The 20,730-nt window shown below is 35.9% G+C and overlaps 3 protein-coding genes and 1 pseudogene across 11 annotated transcripts; all 4 read left to right on the plus strand.

Moving 5' to 3' along the window:
• Positions 1 to 586: 586 nt before the first annotated feature.
• Positions 587 to 4,761, plus strand: LOC147552751 (Protein kinase superfamily protein). 7 transcript variants are annotated; one of them, XR_015236950.1, is made up of 9 exons: positions 587 to 2,706; positions 3,052 to 3,156; positions 3,248 to 3,370; positions 3,463 to 3,633; positions 3,720 to 3,849; positions 3,936 to 4,145; positions 4,276 to 4,452; positions 4,612 to 4,648; positions 4,691 to 4,761. XR_015236950.1 is itself a non-coding variant. In XM_086666067.1 (9 exons), exons 1-7 carry the CDS (start codon positions 2,096 to 2,098, stop codon positions 4,435 to 4,437), a joined length of 1,515 nt encoding a protein of 504 aa, XP_086522193.1. In that variant the 5' UTR covers positions 1,826 to 2,095; the 3' UTR covers positions 4,438 to 4,452; positions 4,612 to 4,644; positions 4,685 to 4,761. The 7 variants fall into 7 exon arrangements, 4 of the variants coding, with proteins under 4 accessions (XP_086522195.1, XP_086522194.1, XP_086522193.1 ...); XR_015236948.1 differs by having other exon boundaries at positions 1,826 to 2,706; positions 4,273 to 4,452; XM_086666067.1 differs by having other exon boundaries at positions 1,826 to 2,706; positions 4,273 to 4,452; positions 4,612 to 4,644; positions 4,685 to 4,761.
• Positions 4,762 to 6,234: 1,473 nt separating this feature from the next.
• On the plus strand, positions 6,235 to 9,629 carry LOC147552752 (pentatricopeptide repeat-containing protein At2g29760, chloroplastic pseudogene; annotated as a pseudogene). 2 transcript variants are annotated; one of them, XR_015236952.1, is made up of 2 exons: positions 6,235 to 8,406; positions 8,523 to 9,629. The product of XR_015236952.1 is annotated as a pentatricopeptide repeat-containing protein At2g29760, chloroplastic pseudogene, transcript variant X2 (transcript). The 2 variants fall into 2 exon arrangements; XR_015236951.1 differs by having other exon boundaries at positions 6,439 to 8,402.
• Positions 9,630 to 11,764: 2,135 nt separating this feature from the next.
• LOC147552753 (beta-carotene hydroxylase 2, chloroplastic-like) lies at positions 11,765 to 14,578 on the plus strand. The gene is made up of 7 exons (XM_086666958.1): positions 11,765 to 12,521; positions 12,598 to 12,657; positions 12,928 to 12,999; positions 13,111 to 13,245; positions 13,585 to 13,710; positions 13,806 to 13,862; positions 14,281 to 14,578. Exons 1-7 carry the CDS (start codon positions 12,114 to 12,116, stop codon positions 14,359 to 14,361), a joined length of 939 nt encoding a protein of 312 aa, XP_086523084.1. The 5' UTR covers positions 11,765 to 12,113; the 3' UTR covers positions 14,362 to 14,578.
• A 1,291-nt stretch (positions 14,579 to 15,869) lies between these two features.
• LOC147552754 (uncharacterized) lies at positions 15,870 to 20,534 on the plus strand. The gene is made up of 3 exons (XM_086668653.1): positions 15,870 to 15,883; positions 16,637 to 19,649; positions 19,764 to 20,534. Exons 1-3 carry the CDS (start codon positions 15,870 to 15,872, stop codon positions 20,532 to 20,534), a joined length of 3,798 nt encoding a protein of 1,265 aa, XP_086524779.1.
• The last annotated feature ends 196 nt before the right edge of the window (positions 20,535 to 20,730 follow it).

Genomic DNA, 20,730 nt, shown 5'->3' on the forward strand with positions numbered 1-20,730 from the left:
ACAATATTATGTGTCATCCAATCTCTCTTGAAAATAAGATTTGAGAGGTGTTTCAAGAAAAATATTTCAAGACAATTAGTATCCTTAACAAAAAAATAATGTCCTTAAAGTTTTCTCATGAGATTCGCCTTTATGTAGCCACAGTTAGGGATCGACATGACCTCATACTTATCTTTTCTTATAGCGGTGCATTATCGAAAGTGATTCCTCTTATATCCCAACTACTATTATATACGAAACCCACTCTCGACAAGATTATGCTGCCCTCCTCTGATCAGATTTGGAGAGTAAATACGACCTCTTAACATCTTTGTTTAAACAGTTGAATCGGTAAACAATAGGGTGAGTCTTCATGTAGGTAATATTTTTTTTTAGCACTGGAACTTCTTCAAACTATATTGCACGCCTTGTTTTTTTTTTGTTGAAAGTTATGTACGCCTGGGTCGTAGTTCAATATAATCGAATCCAACCCTAATTTTCAACTCGTTTCAAAGTGGATCTAAGACGAGTTTATCCATTTCAATTTTTGTTCATTGCAGGTACCATGGGTTCATGTACACATGTAGGAAAGATAGCATAAATTTTCATTGTGAAGATACACCATTTTCACTTTTGGAACTTTTTGGAGAAGTTCCCTGGACCATTAGTGGATAATTTCCACTTGCGTCCTGTTTTTTTCTTCGCGGTGTTAATGGAGCAGAAAGCCACTTCCTCTTTTCAGAACAATTATGGTTGATAAAGGTATTTGTGAATTATAGAGTTCCCGTTCCGGGAAGTAGATAGAGGCAGAGAAGATGACATCAATGGTCACGAAGTAGTCGGTCTTCGTTCAAGAGAGTAGGTAGAGAGCTTCCATTCGAGATATAGCTCTTTTCCATTTTTTCTTTCAAAATGGTAATGGTTTATCGTGATGTCCAACAACTAGAGACCTTCCGTTCGAAAAAGTAGGTAGAAACAAAGAAGATGAAACGAATGGTCACCACGTAGTTAGTCTTGGTTCAAGGAGTAGGTAGAGAGCTTCAGTTTGCTCTTTCTCTGTATCTTTTATCAAAAAGGTTACGGTTGATAGTGATGCCCATCGATTAGAGAGTTTCCATTCGAAAAAGTAGGTAGAAGCAAAGAAGATGTAACAAATGGTTATCAAGTAGTTAGTCTTCATCTGATATACTCAATTAAGTATAAAGCTTTTTCCGAAAGAGCACGTTAAAAAGAAAGAAGTACCATCGGGAGCACGTTAAAAAGAAAGAAGTACCATCGGGTGGACAGAAAAGGGCTTTTCCTTAGAAGAAAATGTGAAAGGGATTATGAATAATATCCATATCTTCTCGGCTCTCACTCAAAATTTCTCTCCACCTATAGCAACCATATGTAGGGTGTCTTCCCTCTAACGACTAGGTCCTGTTTCTTGTTCCGGTCGACCGGTCCAAGAAAGAGGATGCTGCCCTTCTCCTGTCATGGAAGGACTTCCGCCAGTGGTGTGGTCCAACCAATGGGCGGAGTCGCCCTCACCCCCACGGCTTAGTGCTCCCTGTTGGTTCTCTGCGCTTTACCCGTCTCCGGCGTGGACGCGGGTTTTTATAAGAGAATGATAAACTCTCTTAACAAGAAAACGCGAACCACGCAGAGCCCGCCCGAGTTCGTTTTCTGCCGCCACTGGCCGGCCTATGGGGAAACACAGCCCGGTTGTTTTTTTCTTACACTCTGTTTACACATCAATGTTTAGTCGCTTGTAATTGGTTGAAGTGGTGGTGGGTCAGACGATCCAGCTCCCCGAATTTTGCCGCCTATATAATAGCTGTTAGACTTTGGACAGTTCTAATAAAATACTACCAATTTAATCGAAATGGACATAAACGTCATTTTCTCAAATCTAACGGACATTATTGTAAATCTCTTCTTGATCATATAGTGATCTCTAGTTTTAGTACACAGTCCCACACTCATCTTTACTTTCTCTCTCTAAACTTTCTCAGTTTTCCATTCGCCGGAAAACTCATCAGATTCCTCGGTAAACCGCCATATTTACCGGTGGAAGAATCATGCAAGCTTGCAGGTCGCCTTAACTTCTCTCATCTATCTCTCTGGAATTTGAATCATGTCGGGAGATAAAGCAGCATTTCTCAATACTGAACTTTCAAAGACGACCTCAATCTTCGGTTTACGTTTAGGTGTAGTAATCGGAATTTGTGTAGGAGCAGCGATTGTTCTAATTTTGTTCTTACTTTCTTTATGTATTTGGAAATCACCTAAATCTGGTTCAAATTCAAAAAAGAAACGTTTGATGAATGGAGTAGATCCAACTCCTGTTGTTTCTAAAGAGATTCAAGAGATTGTTAATGTAAATAGTTCATCAGATCATCATCATCATCATCATCAGAGATCTGGACAATCTGGTTCAGTTCCTGAGATCCAGATCGATATAGGTAAATCAGAACATCGTGTTGTATTTTCTGATCGACCTTCATCTCAAGCAAGTGGAGAAAGTCGATCAACGAATGCTACTGATTCAGTTTCTATGTCCGGTAATGGACCGCCTGAAGTTTCTCATTTAGGTTGGGGACATTGGTATACTTTGAGAGAACTTGAATTAGCAACTAATGGATTAGCTGATGAGAATGTAATTGGTGAAGGTGGTTATGGTATTGTTTATCGAGGTCTTTTGCCTGATAATACTCTTGTTGCTGTTAAGAATTTGTTAAATAACAGGTAATAATCATCATCATCACTTTCCTTTATTACTTTTAAATTTAGGGGCAAAAAAAAAAAATGGTATCAGATAGATTAAGATTACTACTTTCTATAATTGTTGTTAATTATGAGTACTGTTTCTTTTCTGTTCTATTGATCATTACCCTAAAATTAAGAGTACCTAGTTTCAGCAATTAGTTATTGGGTTAGTAAATGTTTCTTCTGCTTAAGCAATAATTAGCATCAGATTGAGATCATTTTGGGAGATAATTTGATTAATTGCTGTTTGTGTTGTGTATTTATGGGTTTGGGTTTGATTTTGTTTATATCTTGAAATGATTTTTGATGATTGATGAATCTCAGGGGTCAAGCTGAGAAGGAATTCAAAGTAGAGGTAGAAGTAATTGGTAGGGTGAGACACAAGAATCTGGTCAGGTTGCTTGGGTACTGTGTAGAAGGAGCTTACAGGTATTGATAATTTAGTGATCATTTTGCCCTCCTTGTTGGGTTCTTGCCTTCTCGGTGTTTCTTCAATCATGTTTCTTGTTTTGTTGATTAGGATGCTTGTTTACGAGTACGTGGACAATGGTAATCTCGAACAATGGCTTCATGGCGATGTAGGGCAATTCAGTCCTCTAACATGGGATATTCGGATGAACATAATCCTCGGAACTGCAAAAGGGTATGAAAACTTTTTCTAATAGAAAACCCTTTACGGTGATTTCGTTTAGAAGTTTATGCAAATGGGTAGCTTAAACAATACTTTTTATGCAGTCTGGCGTACCTTCATGAAGGTCTTGAACCAAAAGTTGTTCACCGCGATGTAAAATCTAGTAATATACTACTTGATCGACAATGGAATCCTAAAGTCTCTGATTTTGGTCTTGCTAAGCTCTTATGCTCTGAAAGCAGTTACGTCACTACTCGAGTTATGGGAACATTTGGGTTAGTTCATTTCCTTTTCAAGATTTGTTTGTAAAGTTGCTTTCAAATTTTCGTGATTATTGAGGATTTCATGATGGATTTTGCAGCTATGTAGCACCTGAATATGCTTGTACTGGTATGTTAAACGAGAGAAGTGATGTTTATAGCTTCGGAATACTTATGATGGAGATAATTTCAGGAAGAAACCCTGTTAATTATAGTCGACCTGCAGGAGAGGTTTGTTCATCTTCACCCTTGTCACTCTCCTTGTCTTTGCTACTCCACAAACTGAATTTAATGATGAAAAAATGACACGTTTGCAGGTGAATTTGGTTGAGTGGTTAAAAACCATGGTTGGAAACCGAAAATCCGAGGAAGTAGTTGATCCTAAGGTGCAGGAAAAACCTTCTCCGAAAGCTCTGAAACGAGTTCTTTTAGTTGCTCTTCGATGTGTCGACCCTGATGGACAAAAAAGACCTAAAATGGGACACGTAATCCACATGCTCGAGGCAGATGATTTACTATTCCGTGATGTGAGTTTCAATTCAACATTCTTTGATAGAACTCAAAACAATAACACCTAAACACATCACTTATGAAATAAACCACAAATGTTTTCCAAATTTGTATCTACTAATATACATGAAAACCGTATTTCAGCAGGAACGACGAGTTGGAAGAGAGGCTTCTAGTTCTCGCCGTGATTATCGACAAGAGAATCAAGTTGGTTTAAAATTGGGTGATAAAAAGTTGGCTGAGACGATTTCAGATACAAGTGAAGGAGAAAGCAGTAGCAACCATGACCAACAACTAAAATGGAGATAATGAAGAGTAAACTAGGTGATTGTCTTATAACTAAAACTTCAATTCAGTTTACGAAGTTTCATCAATTATTCGTTTTGTTTCCTAAGTTGAAATCAAAATTATCATTGCTCTTAATTTTATATACATCTATTCATTTTCGGATCTCAATAAGCCTTGATTTAGATTATTTTACAGGTCTTCAATTGGAAATTGTAGATAATGTATATGTTTTGTTTCTCTCTCTCTTTAGACTTCAATTACATTACTATTTTAGTTTGAGTCAAATCTAAGTACTCTGGTTATTATAGGTTTAATTAAATTATTCATCATAAGATTTTGAGTTGATATTTTGAAGATTAAAAGAATGGCAACTTGGTGCAATTGTAAGAAGAGATGATATTATTTCTGACAACATAACATGTTTGTCCACTGTGAAGGAGTGCTATAATAATTCACATGATGTTGCTATGGTTTTGGTTTAATGCTAGACTTTAAGTTTAGAGAGAGAAAATGAATGGTTGAATAAAGTTTTGGCAGGGATATTCTACATATACAGCACAAGTATGTCTGCTTGTTTTTTTTTCTGGAAACAGTAAGACTCGGTTCTTGATTTCTTCAGTGAAAATACACTTGTGTTACAACCCAACTAAAATAGACTTTATCGTCGTGTTTACTTGTGGTGGGAGCTTTGGATTCAACAAGATTCACAAAACCCACACAATACTGGGATTTGCAAATGTCATTTGGCCAAGATTGCATATGATAGAGCCATCTCTCGTGAAACCTATGGTCTGAGCTTGACATAACTAAAACCTATGGTCCGAGCTTTGACATAACTAAAGCCTCGAATATAGGTGCAACCTTAAGTTTAGTATGGGTTGGAGAGTTTTCAATAGGATCGTGAAACTTTTGTTGAAAACAAAACTCAGTTACATTAGATTTGATCATCGTGGTCAAAATTAGAGACAATATGTAATGGCTTAAACTTGGGCTATCACGCAAAAATAATGCTAAAGTTTTGATATTGGAGACAAACTTAATTAGAAATGACACAAAACCTAAAATATAAGTGCCAATATAATCCTCTGCTTATAACCCAAAAGTCACATGTCTTTAGCAGACCCCAAACTAAAATCAAACCCATTAGGCCATGTTTGGCGCGCGAAAATGGAATGTCATTCCCGGAAATTACATTCCCGTAATGCGATTCCCGAGAATCAGATTATTTTGATTTAATGTTTGGTTCTATTAGGGATAAGAATTCCAATCCTGCTAGACTCCTAACTTGTTGTTTGGTTTGTATAGGAATAGGGATGTAAATTTTACGAAAATCCTGATATATCATTTTACTTAAACTACATAAATTATAGGTCATTCTAAAGATATGGAGAGAGAGGGAGAGTTAAGTTCGAGCGAGGGAGAGGGTGGGAGAAAGAGTGTGTGTTGCTATGGTGGTTGAAAACATAGGTTTTTAATTTTTTGGTAAAAATATTATGAAAATGACGATTTTAATATTAGTCGTTCTAATATTTTATCAAGGATCATTTTGTCCAGAAATATTAAATCAAATTATTTTCGGGAATGGGAATCCCAAACTCACCCCCCTCCTTGGGTTTGCTATTACACCATTTGAGGGGATTTCATTCCTTCAGGAATACAATTTCCTCTGCATTCTCGCAATCCAAACAGTCATCGGGAATGTGATTCCCAATAATCACTTCTCAGGAATGTGATTCATGTGAATCACATTCTACTCCAACGCGATTCTCGCGTGCCAAACATAACCTTAGAGTTACAAGAATCATCGGAGTCTAGACTAAGGCCAAACATAGTCAAGGTTTTTTTTTTTTTTTTTTTTCGGGAGAGAGAAAATCGATATGAAAGAGACTCACATTGAGAGTCAGAGACTGTCCATGGCTATTTTGGTCCATTTTTGACTTTGACTTTTTGTCTGCATATCATTTTTTCTATGGGCATACCCCGCATATATGAGAGTAATTTGTACATTTGAGGTGCAAGAAATGATGGACCAACACCAAACAACTACCAACAGAAACCATAAGAACAACAAAGTAGATAGAACTGCATCTCTATTAAAAACATGTAAATCTCTATCTCAACTCAAACAAATCCATTCACAAATTTTCAGATTACTTCTTCACCAAAACAATTCTTTAGCTTCTTCTCTTGTCTCTCTCTACTCTTGCTTCTCTTTCTCTCACTATACCCACCTTGTCTTCTCTTCAATTTCAACCCCAAATCTCTCTCTATATAATCACACCATTAAAGCTTTCTCCAAAAACCCATCTCTTTGTATACATTCCTTATACCTCTACCTTCATATGCTTCGAAAAAGAATCAAACCTGATAATTATACCTACCCTTTTCTCCTTAACTCTTGTGCTACTCTATCAGTTCTTGATCAAGGGATTGAGATTCATGGGCGTATTATTAGAACTGGGTTTGGGTCTTTTATACCAGTATCGAATGCATTGATTGATATGTATGGTAAATGCAGTTCGAAAGATTTGTCGTATAAAGTGTTTGATGAAATGTCTGAAAGAGATGTTGTTTCGTTTAATGCTCTTTTAGGTGCTCATGCTAGGCTTGGGGAAGACATGTCTAAAGCCCAATTAGTGTTTAATGTAATGCCTGTTAGAAATGTTATATCTTGGAATGCTATGGTTGTTGGGTATGTAAATGGTGGTGATTTGGATTCGGCACGTTTAGTTTTCGATAAGATGCCTGAAAGAAATGTTGTTTCGTGGACGACGATGATCGTGGGGTATACTAAAAATGGGTTGGTAGATTTTGCGAGGGTTTTATTTAATTCAATGCCGGATAGAAATTTGGTTTCTTGGACTGCCATGATTACAGGATATGCTCAGAATGGGCGACCGGAAGAAGCTCTGTCACTTTTTCATCAAATGGAAAAGGCAAGGTTGAAGCCAGATGCTGTTACCATGACGGGTGTGATCTCTGCATCGGCACAGTTAGGTGGACCGGAGTTAGCAGATTGGGTTGGATCTTATGTGAATAAACAAGGGATCGAACGAAATGAGAAAGTTCTCACTGCATTGATAGATATGTATGCTAAATGCGGGAAGGTAGAAGAATCGTGCAGATTGTTTAAGGAGATACCTCGGCCCGATGTATTTTCCTATAGTGCACTCATAACAGGTCTAGCTTCTCATGGACACGCTTTCAAAGCTCTCGAAATGTTTCAAGAAATGCAAAACGAAGGAGTTGAACCAGATAACATTACGTTTGTTGGCGTATTGACAGCATGTAGTCATACAGGCCTCGTCGACGATGGTTTTAGGTTTTGGAAAAGCATGGTTGAAGACTACAAGATTGAACGTGGTGCTGATCATTATGCTTGTATGGTTGATATGCTCGGTCGTGCTGGGAGACTCCATGAAGCCCATGAAATGGTCAAGAGCATGCCAATGGGACCTCACCCTGGAGCTTTGGGTGCTCTTCTAGCTGCTTGTAGAACATATCAAAATGTTGAAATTGCAGAAACGGTTGCTAAACAACTTAATAAGTTGGAACCTGACAATACTGGGAATTATATGCTTCTCGCCAGTATCTATGCCTCTGGGGATCGGTGGAATGAGGCAGCAAATGTGCGAGCATCGATGAAAGAGAAAAATAAGCTTCCTGGTTGCAGTTGGATAGGATTTGATATTCAAGGTCAGGGATCTTAGTAAGTTTATGCTTTATAATGATGAGATCAATTATATAACCAGGGACAGCCATTGCTTCAATGTGCTCACTATGTTTTGGATTTTTCGAGCTCTGCCTCCTTAATTAGACGAGCTTATGAGAAGTCAAAACTCCCTTGATAATTGGAAGCAAGATATGAATTTGAGTGACCAAAATCTCAAAAGTTGCTCCAGTAGATTACATAGGCTTATGGATTCTCTTCATTTCTCCAAGATTAAGAACTTGTGCAAAGAAAAAAAACTTCAAATGTGCGGCATGTAGGTAACGGTTCATACAGTCTTTATCTGAAGTATCCTAACAGCAGCATTATCTCCTTCTGCCAAAATGTTGTTGATTTTAAGTTTAAGTTTTTATAAGAAGCTTATAATGATTTGCAGGTCAATGTGGATACTGGTAGTTAGGAATCGATATTCTCTAGTGGGTAAAACAATACAGAAAGATCTCGAGGTGGTTAAATCGTGCGTGAAGAAGCTCTATCCCTGACAAATGGTGGCGTTTTGGGTCCCGCAAAAACGGAGGCGATGAAGAAGGGTAGAAGATCTTCCACAAGGAGCAGATGCTCTTTCCGAGGAAGTCGAGAACTTTTTGGAAGTTGTTTATTCGGGACGAATGCATTGGCCTTGTAATTTGGGAGTATGCAGTTCTAACTCGAACATGAGACCAAAGAATAACGGTAAACGCAAATTTCTATAATGATATCAAGTAAAGCTACTTAACCGAATCTGGTAAACAAAGTTATGAACACATAGTTCCGTTTGTGTTCGGAGCCATGGAAGATGAAGATCTTGGATTGTGGGTCGTCTCAATCTCAAAGTAGTTCAAGTTATTATTTGTATTTAAGTACATGCTCTGTGATATGCAGTGTGCAGTAATATAAAACATTGTAGTAGTATCGGCCGATTGATTTTGAGCCTATGACGTGTCTTTTTTTTGTGACGTGGAGGTTGTCTACGGGCCTATCATTAACTATGATATTATGTCAAACCTGTAGACATCTCACTCAAAACTACCTAGCAACGAATAGAGAAGACTACATATTTTCGGGACTAATTACAGATGCAGAGATGTGGAACAATTGATGGTGTTGAAACGGATGGCAGTGCGAGAAGATGGCGGTGATGATAGTGATAGAAAGACAATGATGGTGGACGGAAGGCAGAGGTGCACTATGGGAGGAAGATGGGAGGATGGTGGTAGACTGATGATGATGGTTGGCACACAACGGTGGTATGCAACCGACGATGCTGGTTAACAGTCGTGGTGGATTGCTCTACAGTGGCGGACGAACGAAAAATGGTGCTAGACAGACAAATGGTGTGGCAGACAAACGTTGACACTCAGACAGATGGTGGTGGTAGATGGCCAATGACTGCGGGCATCTGACAGTAGACATATGGTGACAGTGCAACAATGATGGTGGTAACGGATGTTAGTCGACCGATGAAAGAAGAAAAGGATGACAATAAATGAGCTCCGTTCTTAAATCGAAATCTTGCATGCTCCCTCTTTCGACCTTACTGGTCAACTTTTTCGCTATCTCTAGGCCGTTCCAACTCCAAAGCTTAGACTTCCAGTCGAAATTAGCTTTCCCTTGGGTTCTTTCTGTCTCTTCATAAATCGGGAACCATACTTTAGTGCTCCTATTTAATCAATAACATTCTAATATTATCACTATTCCATCCCTAATTAGGTCTAATACTTCACCAAGACACCAATCCATTCACATTACGATGGTGGATAGATCTTTGAAAATTGATAGGAAAATTTTGACCCAAAACTTTCAACCAACATTTGAACTATAAAGTGATTGATTGACAAGTCAGGGTCAGATTTAGGTCTAACAGGTGTCACGAGGTGGCAGGTAGGGCTAAATATTCCATGAGACAAAAGGATACTTAACTTTTAAAAAGTGGGGGGCTTTACTAGTTAGTTATTTCACACAAGGAGAAAGGGGTCCCTATTAACACATTTCTCTAACGAATTTCTTGTTTAACATTTAGTTCAACAAAAAAAAAAAAGAATTTCTTGTTTAACATTTATGATCAAGTTACTAGTACTTTTTAAAATTCTAAATCAACTACTATTTGAAATTAGTAAATGGATATACAGTTCTTTAGAAAATGTCGAAAATAATACATTAGAGCATCTCCAATGCAAGACTCAATCTTAAAATCTTAAGTGCCACCTAGGACTTTAGAGTTTTTTTTTAGAAAAAACCTCTCCAATGCAAAACTCAATTGAGATCTTAAGTTGATGTGGAAGCATTAAGTTTTAAGATGTCTCAACTAGAAACTCTATTTTTGAGATCTCTTTTGAGAGTCTTAAGTGTCATAGTCATCAAATTTAATTTTTGAACCAATAGAAAACTTTTTTTTCTCAACCACTTTTTCCTATTAAATGTATGTATGACATGTGTATCTATTAGAGTTTTTTAGAGTGTTACATTGGAGAAGGACTTGAATTAGAGACACTCAAGTTAGCCACATAGGAAAGAGAATCTCAATTGAGACTCAACACATAAGCCAAATAGAGTTCTTTTTAAGTTTTGCATTGGAGATGCTCTAAACTTCAAAGGTTTTAAGATCTTTGAAGATCTGATATATGTTTCGAACGAGTACCCCCACTAAAGAGGAAAACATAAAATGGATAATTCTTGTGGTAAGAATTCCTATATACAGATGACACAAATTTGGGAAATGTCGACAATAAGGGTTGAAATTCACCGAGATTCGGTATGAAATAAGAGTTCGAAAATCGCAGAGTTTTGTATCGAGTTCTCATGAGAATTTATATTACCAGTGATCACCACTTCTCTTTGTTAGATTATGTGATTATAAAATTCATAGAGTTGTAATATAAAGTACAAAGATGACAAAACGAATATCAACGAAGAAAATATGGCGATGTAAGAAAAAAATGAAGAAAGGGGAGATAGAAAACAGAAGAGTGAAAAAGAATGAAAAGAAGTAAAGTTCGACTTAGAAAAGAAAAAAGACTCGGTATTCTTTTTCACAAAGTTTTCAGAAGAGAAAGACACAAAAAATTGGTCTAATATAGAGTGAAAGAGGGACGAATGGATCACATATCAAAGGCTAAAAAAACAACAAATTTACTATAGTAACAAATCCTCAATCCTGTATTAATACAAGAGATAATTGGGATCTATCTGGATTTTGGATGCCGATTAAGCATCTGTAATTCGTTTTTACACCTAAACAGCAGATTTCATTCATAAATCAACTCATATTTGCTTCTTCTTTTTTGTCGAAATAACCATTATTTGTATACCCTTTTGATGTAAATAAAATAAGGCTACGATTTTTCTGTTCTAGAATCATTCGTATGTTCAGTAGAGATACACGTTACTACTGAACTGAAATAGATTTTACATAAAATTATGATTAATATCTGAACTGAAATAGAAACAAAACAGAGAATCACGAGTGATATATGTACCTAAAGATCAAGTTCTTTTTTTATCAACGATACTCAGGCAAGTGAAAAGACATTACCAAATTTTCCCAAATCGAAAAAATCACATGCTCAAAGCATTCACGATATTAAATACTTTTGTACGGCGTAGGTTATGCTTATTTTGAAACAACATACCATGTGTGGTGCTATTGTAAATTGTATAGAACATTAGTGGTATTTGTTTAGTTAGAATCATACAAAAATGATAAGAAGTTAAAAGAGAAGAAGCAAGTAGAGAAAGTAAAAGAGAAAGATGAGATTTTAAAGAGAAATGCTCAAAATTGATTGAAACCTTCCATTACAGATTTCCATGACTATCTTAAATCCACATTTTGCATTCAATTCATCCCTTAGATTCCCCAGGTTCTGTTTCTCACTTTCTCTCTCTAAGTTAATTCTTATTTCTTTCTCTCTCTAGGACCTTTTTCTTCTTCTTATAAAGTCTCTTCTCCCTCTGTTTACAAAAAATTGAATCTTCAAAACAGAGAGTTTCCATGGCGGCTGGATTCTCTGTCGCTTCAACCTCAAGAACTTTCAGTTTTGGGCAAAATAATTCCTTATGTTCAAAACCCAATTCTTTAATTACTTCTTCTTCCTTTCTCTCTCTACCAATACGTAGACCCAATCAAAATTTATCTACTACTACTAATAAGAGAAAGAATTGTTTTACTGTTTATTTAGTATTGGGTGAGAGAAAACAGGGGATTAGTAATGAAGATAAAGAAGATAAAGTTGGAGAAATTTCAACAGAATTGAATCAGATTTCAACTAGAATTTCTGAGAAATTAGCTAGGAAGAAATCAGAAAGAACTACTTATCTTGTTGCTGCTATTATGTCTACTGTTGGAATTACTTCTATGGCTATTGCTGCTGTTTATTACAGATTTTCATGGCAAATGGAGGTCAACCCTCTCTTTCTCTCTCTAAATTTTTTATTTACCCAAATCTGAAAGTTACCATTTTTGTCAATTTTAACAGGGTGGAGAGATTTCTCTTTCCGAAATGTTTGGTACATTTGCTTTATCAGTAGGAGCTGCTGTAAGATTTCTTACCTTATCTTCTCAAAGTTCATTATATTTTCTTCCTTTAATCTTCAAATTGATAATTTTTTTGAAGATTTTAGTTTCTTCAATTGATTCTACACCTTAAAAATCTTATCTTTTCTTAATTAAAAATGTTAAAATTAAGGATTATTAATTAAATAAAATTACTAATCTTGTAGAACCAGATTGAAGATAGAGTAGCAATTGGGAATTTGTTTCTCTCTAACTTTCACCAAATTGATTTTGGGTAATGTTAATTTTTTAGGTTGGGATGGAATTTTGGGCAAGATGGGCTCATAGAGCTCTTTGGCATGCTTCTTTATGGCATATGCATGAGGTTTGTTTTTTCTTTTAATGCTCATCTTAATTAGTTCAAACTTTCAATTTTTAATCAAATTTGAGCAAATTCAGGTTCTGGGTTATGATTATTAGAAATTTGATTTTGCAGTCTCATCATCAACCAAGAGAAGGTCCATTTGAATTGAATGATGTTTTCGCCATTATAAATGCTGTTCCTGCTATTGGTCTTCTCTCTTATGGGTTCTTTCATAAAGGCCTCTTTCCTGGTCTCTGTTTTGGTGCTGTAAGTATCTTTCTCTCCCTAAAATTAACCCTCTTTTCACATATAGGTCTTTGCTTCATTTTTTTTTTTGTTGAAAGAGGTCTTTGCTTCATTGGTTGAATAGTTTGCATTTGTTTGAGGTCGTGGGTTGTGAAATTACATGTAATAGTAGCTTAATGCATATCAGGGCTATAAATAGTCTTTAAAGGAGTATATATGAGTATATTCCATCAATACGATGTACTTATGTCATTTGATGTAATGTACAATATATTCAATATAATGTCAAAATGAAATAGTAACACAATTATTTTCAAAAGAAACTGTCGTTTGAAATTTTCAATTTTGGAATTTTTTCAGGGACTTGGAATTACATGTTTTGGAGTAGCATATATGTTTGTTCATGATGGTCTTGTTCACCGTAGATTTCCAGTCGGACCCATTGCTAATGTTCCTTACTTCCGAAAAGTTGCCGCAGCACACAAAGTAAATATACACCGCTTACTTATAGATGATATAATTATTTATTATATGTTGATCATGGGATCTTTGTGTTTGTTTTTTCTTTTGTTTCCTTATAGATTCATCACATGGACAAATTTAATGGAGTACCTTATGGGTTGTTTCTAGGACCAAAGGTATGCCTCATTTCTCTTACTTATTTTGGACCATTTCAAATTAGATCATCCCACCCTTCATCACCCATGTTATTAGTTCTTATTTCCCTAGTATCTCAAAAAAAAAATCCCATGAACGAACTAAAATAAACAAGAAAGTGTCTAGAAGAAATTACTGTAGTTTTTGTATGTAAACTTGTTAAAGCGAGTTTAAAACATAAAATATTGTGATGAAATTCATTAATAATCCTTTGTATATTTTTTTTTTGTTGAAAATAATCCTTTGTATACGTGCTTAGTTACATAAATACTTACAAGACTAATCCGAGACAATGACATCCTGTCCGTGTCTTATTATATTATATTTGGGTTTTTTGACTTTTTTTAATTGAAAAATGAGTTTAGCGTTGGTACTTAAAAATGTGTTAATATGTTGCAGGAATTGGAAGAGGTGGGAGGTTTAGAAGAATTAGATAAAGAAATCAATCGTAGAATCAAACAATTCAGTGGTCCAAGATGAAATTGTTGAGGTGGGGTTAACCCTTAATGTTACATTATGGTGTGATTAAAGATTTTGGTTGTATGTAGATCAAGCAAAAAAGTATAAAAATTAGAAAAATATTAAGTGATAAGTCCATAAAGATGGATTATATGGGGACGGGATCTTTCTTTATTTTTAGTTTTCTTAGTTCGTTTTCATATTTGATTTGTTAATTTTAATATCTGATTCTGTGTCATTTTTATTGTTTTTTACACGTAAGTTTACGTTCACTTAAATAATCGTAAGTTCGGGTCTAGAGTCAAGACTGAGCCTATACCACAATTTACCGTTGAGATCTATAGATTAGTAATTACCAAAAAATTTATACACATATTTAAGTAGACAAAAAAGGTCAATATTCAAACTTATAATTCATTTTCCATATAATTAGGTATTCATCCTATCAATAAACAAAACAAAAAGTTCCATGTGACGTGATTGACCTAATAAAATGGGAGTTACGTGGGATTGCTGTTTATTCCTTCATTTCCTCTCTCTCTCTCTCTCTCTCTCACTCTCTCTCACAAGGATTGACCGACCAAACATTATTTAATAACTCCACTAAAATTTTAGGAAGAGAAAGTGCTTTGAACACGCCATGTAAGTTACTACTACCTTTTCATGCAAAAGGTAGAGAGAGAGAAAGTTAAGATATGGAATTATGCACTCAGTCCCACTGCGGACTTTCATCGAACACTTAATGAGCATTATACACATAAGATCACAACTACTATATGTCACTTACTCTAAAGGTGACAAATTAATACACGGAATTTGGTGTTCAAGTTTATAGCATTGTTGTATTTTATTAATTCTATAAAGGAAGGCACTTCCAATTAGGTATTCACAGAAGATTTACCCGGGTGACTATCTATATTTTTGAGAGTTGGATTTCGATCACAAAATATAGAGTTAGGGTCCGTGGGTATAAGGTCCAAAATAATCTTCTAAAAAGATTTATGATCCAATCTTCTCAAAACATGGATATTTGGTCCTTTTGCTTAATGGACAAAATTATCCATACTTTACAAAATACATACCGTCCATATCCCTCGTTCAAAACACGCGGGTATTAATGAAGTCGGGGGTTAAAGCGTATTTTCCATCTTTTTCCAGCGTGATTTATGGGATTTAAAACAAGCAACGAATCAATCCTTTCTCTCTCTTCTCAACCGTTTCGGAATCAAAATCTAGATTCAAATCTTTTCAAAACCGAACCCCTAAACAATCGTACGCACATCGAATTTGAATCAAAACGATGAAATACTATCCTTTGTCTCCATCTTTTATTGAATCTGTGTATATGAATCCATCCTTTCTCTCTTTTCTCAACCGTTTCGGAATCAAAATCCAGATTCAAATCTTTTCAAAACCGAAACCCTAAACAATCGAATTTGAATAGATCAGAAAACAATGTATTTCATCGTTTTGGTAATGATTACTCACAAAAAATATTAAGGTTTGATTCGAAAATCTTGATTTTGATAATGGTTTGTAATCGGTAAAAACCTAATTTTTATTTGAAAATCTTACTTTTGTTTGAGATTTAGACAAATTTCAGTAACAAAGTATGCATACTTTATTAAACATGTAATGTAATTTTTGGGGTTTAGGGTTTTATTTGAAAATCTTACTTTTTGTAAATTATGATAAAGTATGCATAATTTATGTATAATGTTATATATCTAAGTGTTTATGCTTTATGCAACATTTATATTTATTACAGGTCGGAGCAAGCTCAACCACCAAGAAAAGGAAAACAAAAGAAAACACTTGACTAATTTAGAATAAATTATGCAAACTTTACGAAACATAATGATACATGTATCAAAAATAATAAAATTTTATTCATTAGATTGTCAAAAATAGAACCGGAAGTACATAGTAGATACTGTAACCGAAGAAATAAAATCAGTTATGAACATAGATTCGCATTTCAATGGTGCCCACATGCACGCTTCATTTGCTATCTTCAACAGGACACACATTAGTAACACTGTTCAAATCATTTTTTAAGAATTTGAAATCATGCCCTGTGTTGATTCTATATTGCCTGAAACTCCATCTGTAAATATCTTATCCCAACCCTCTGATTTCAGTGTGATTTGCTTATTTTGATTTGATGATTTCGATGTAATATTCGGCGCTACAACGCTTCAAACGCTTTCACAAGTCTTGGATGCAACTTAGAGCGCAGAAATTTCAATGGACAAGGTCCTATCTCATTTACTATACATGGAGAGTTGCGTCACAGGACCGGATCACTCATACCAGAAGACGGAACAACTCCCTCCTATGCACAACTTTATATCTATGATCCATCAATCGCTCTAAACATCCGTAGCCGTAGAAACGATGACCTAGATGTTTCAGTCCTCCAAATTATCCAAGACACTTTGGTAAATCATAATGTATTCTTGCCAATTTATCGTCAGGCTGGAGCAATTTTACTGCGAGTGAATTCGACAGGGACAGATATACCTGTTAGTCTACATTATAGTGCATCAACTGATAGACGACGCTATAATCTACCTACAACTGAAGAAATTGCCGTGATAATCCCTGGAGATGGCACTGAAGTAACTTCATCTCGTGATATTATCTTGCACTTGAATGGGGGTAATGAATTAATGAGAATATCAGATTGTCACCCTGCTTATTTGCCCTTACATTATGTTTTGCTCTTTCCCTATGGGGAGTTGGGATGGGAACCCGAGCTAAAGCAATGGGATACAAAGTTGAACCGGATAAGTAGGAAACGCCTAACTCAGATGCAATTCGACAACTATCGCCTATTCCAGCGTCCTGATGAATATTCAACTATATTAAGGGCATGTAATTTATTCCAGGAATTTTTGGTGGATGCATGGGCCTCAACAGAGCAGAACCGCTTAAATTATATTAGACTTCATCAGAGCCAATTGCGTTCGGAACTATATAGTGGTCTCACAGATATTACAAGTGATGGGTTGCGTCCTGATCAAGTAGGACGTCGATTTATTTTGCCATCCTCCTTCACAGGTAGTAGTAGACATTTGTTTGAAATCTATCAAGACTCCATGGCAATCACACGTTACCACCATCATCCAGATATTTTCTTAACAATGACTGCCAATCCCAAGTGGCCAGAAATAACAACTGCATTATTACCAAATCAAACTGCTATAGATCGACCTGATTTAGTTGCGCGTGTCTTTGAGTTAAAGCGCAAAAAGTTAATGAGTGTAATTAATAAAGATGGTGTATTCGGAAAAGCTGTGGCTCATGTTTACACAATAGAGTTTCAAAAACGTGGATTGCCCCATATGCATGCTCTCATTTTCCTTCAACAAAAAGACAAAATTCATACCCCTGCTCAGGTAGATAAATTCATTTCTGCAGAATTTCCAGATCAAGATACTGATCCCCTACTTTTTGATACGGTTAAAAATTGCATGATACACGGTCCATGTGGTCTACGACGTCCTACGTCACCGTGCATGATAAACGGAAGATGCTCAAAAAATTACCCCCGTAAGTTTGTGGATAAAACAACTATAGGAGAAGACGGATACCCAGTATATCGTCGCCGTAATGATGGTCGTGCTTTTATTGTTCGAGGTTATTTAGTTGATAATAGAGATGTTGTTCCTTATAATCCCCACCTCTCCAAATTATTTGATTGCCACATTAATGTGGAAGTTTGTGCAAGCGTGCGATGTGTTAAATATATAAACAAATATATTTATAAAGGAGATGATCGTACTAGAATAGTTGTGGGCGCAGTAGATGAGATTCAACAATATCTTGATTCTCGATATATCGCACCACCGGAGGCGGCATGGAGATTATTTGGTTATTTACTGCATGAAGAATATCCATCTGTTGTTAGGTTAGCGGTGCATTTACCTGGTATGCATCATGTAGTTTTCCAACCTATGGATCATCCAGATGTCGTTCAGTATAAAGCTTCTAACGAAATTTCCACTTTGATGGCTTTTTTCTTCCGTTGTGGCATGGATGAAACTGCAAGAAATTACACTTATCAAGAATTTCCACAACACTATGTGTGGGACAAACAATCTAAATTGTGGGTGAAACGCAAAAAAAGTTTTGCAATAGGAAGAATGTATTTTGTTAATCCTAATGAAGGGGAAAGATTCTATTTACGGTTATTGTTAATCGTTGTGAAAGGCCCAGTGTCATTTGAATCGTTACGTACTGTAAATGAGATGGTGTATGATACATTCAAATCTGCATGTATTGCCCGTGGACTTTTAGAAGATGATGGTGAATGGGTATTATGTTTAGAAGAAGCTGCGGTTATAAACACAGGTTACCAATTACGGAGACTGTTCGCTATCATTTTATTAGAATGTACTCCACTAAATCCATCTTCTTTGTGGGATAAGTTCGCCCTTAATATTTGTGATGATCTCGCACATCAACTTCGTACTGCACGAGGCATCATCGAGCCAACAAACTCTCAAATACGAGATTTCGGGTTACACCTCCTCAACGAAATCCTCTTAGAGTACGGTAAAACTCTTAAAGATGATTTTCCATCTATGCCTCGATCACATCAGCAATGGAATCAAATTTCAGGCAATCGGGTAATCTGGGAACACATGCAACTAGAAGCATCAATTAATGAAACAAAATTGACTGCAAAAGTTGACCTTCTCAATAGTGCACAAAGACGCGCTTTTGAGTCTATTATTCATTCTGTAAGTAACAATGAAGGGTTATTATTTTTTCTCAACGGTGGGGCTGGAACAGGAAAAACATTTTTATACAATACAATTGCAGCAACGTGTCGGAAAAATGGCAACATAGTTATTACTGTTGCTTCATCAGGTATTGCATCTTTGTTATTGGTCGGAGGAAGAACAGCTCATTCAACTTTTTGTATTCCTCTAGATGTGCATGAAGATTCTATTTGTAATATTGGTAAGCAAACAACACTTGCGGATTTATTCCGAACATCGAAATTGATTATATGGGACGAGGTTCCAATGCAACACAAATATTGCGTCGAGGCTGTTGATCGTTCACTTCGAGATATTCGTGATAACAATAAGCCTTTTGGTGGATTGACGGTTGTTCTTGGTGGTGACTTCCGACAAATTCTTCCTGTTATACCAAAGGGAGTCAGAGAGCAAATTGTAGGAGCCTCATTAAGGAGATCATTTCTTTGGATCGACGTTAAGGTGTTGACCCTATCACAAAACATGCGACTTCAATCGGAAGATGTTGACAACCAAATGTTTCGGACTTTTCTTCAACATGTATGTTCCTTATTGGGGTTTTGTATTTTATTTTTTGAGATTTCTATTATAAATTTATACATGTTTAGATGCAATGGTTGTTTTATGTAATATACGTTACACTTTCTTATGTAGGTAGGGACAAATGACTCAGAAAATTTGCACTTACCTTCTTACTTAAATAGATGTCATACTCTGGCAGAACTCATAAATGCAACTTATCCAGAGTTAAATATGGTTAAAAATCTTACAATCGATTATCTTACACAACGAACTATTTTATCTGCACGGAATGAAGATGCATCAGAAATAAACATATCAGCTTTAAGAATAACTCCGGGCGAAATGATCACCTATATGGCTGCTGACAAGATGGATGAAACTGAAGATAACGATTACTCTTTAAATGTTCGTTATCCAACCGAGTTTCTCAACTCCCTTAATCCATCTGGATTACCACCATTCAAGTTGCAGTTAAAAATTGGTTGTCCTATTATGTTGCTAAGGAATCTCTCCCCTAAAGATGGATTATGTAATGGGACTAGATTGATGGTTGTCAACTGTGCAACGCGGGTAATTGAAGCAAAAATCCTAACTGGAGATAAACGTGGTAACATGGTGTTTATTCCTAGAATCTCCCTAACACCAAGCTCTTCTGAGGTTAACATTCAATTCACTAGGCGTCAGTTTCCTGTTCGATTAGCATATGCAATGACAATAAATAAATCTCAAGGCCAGTCAGTCACACACGTGGGAATATATCTGCGGTTTCCAGTATTTAGTCACGGTCAATTATATGTAGCTCTATCCAGGTGTACTAACAGCAAGAGGGTCCATATATTATTGCCTGAACAATCAGATTTCTTCAGTACAACTAATGTTGTTTATAATGAAGTTTTATTGTAATTAAATTTTAATATAAATTTTTGATATCAAAACAATTATGTACTTCACTTTTATCATCTTTATGTAATAATTTTTAATATCAGACTTTTCTCTTTATTATTATGTAACTAAAAATATAATTTAATACTTTAATGAACACAATAAGCGTTCAATCTAACCTCCCGTGCCGGAGGCACGGGTTATACCTAGTATATAT

Source organism: Eschscholzia californica, unplaced genomic scaffold, assembly GCF_041429995.1.
Source record: "Eschscholzia californica isolate CP2 unplaced genomic scaffold, dmEscCali1.0.p SCAF_3, whole genome shotgun sequence".
Classification (NCBI taxonomy): domain Eukaryota; kingdom Viridiplantae; phylum Streptophyta; class Magnoliopsida; order Ranunculales; family Papaveraceae; genus Eschscholzia; species Eschscholzia californica.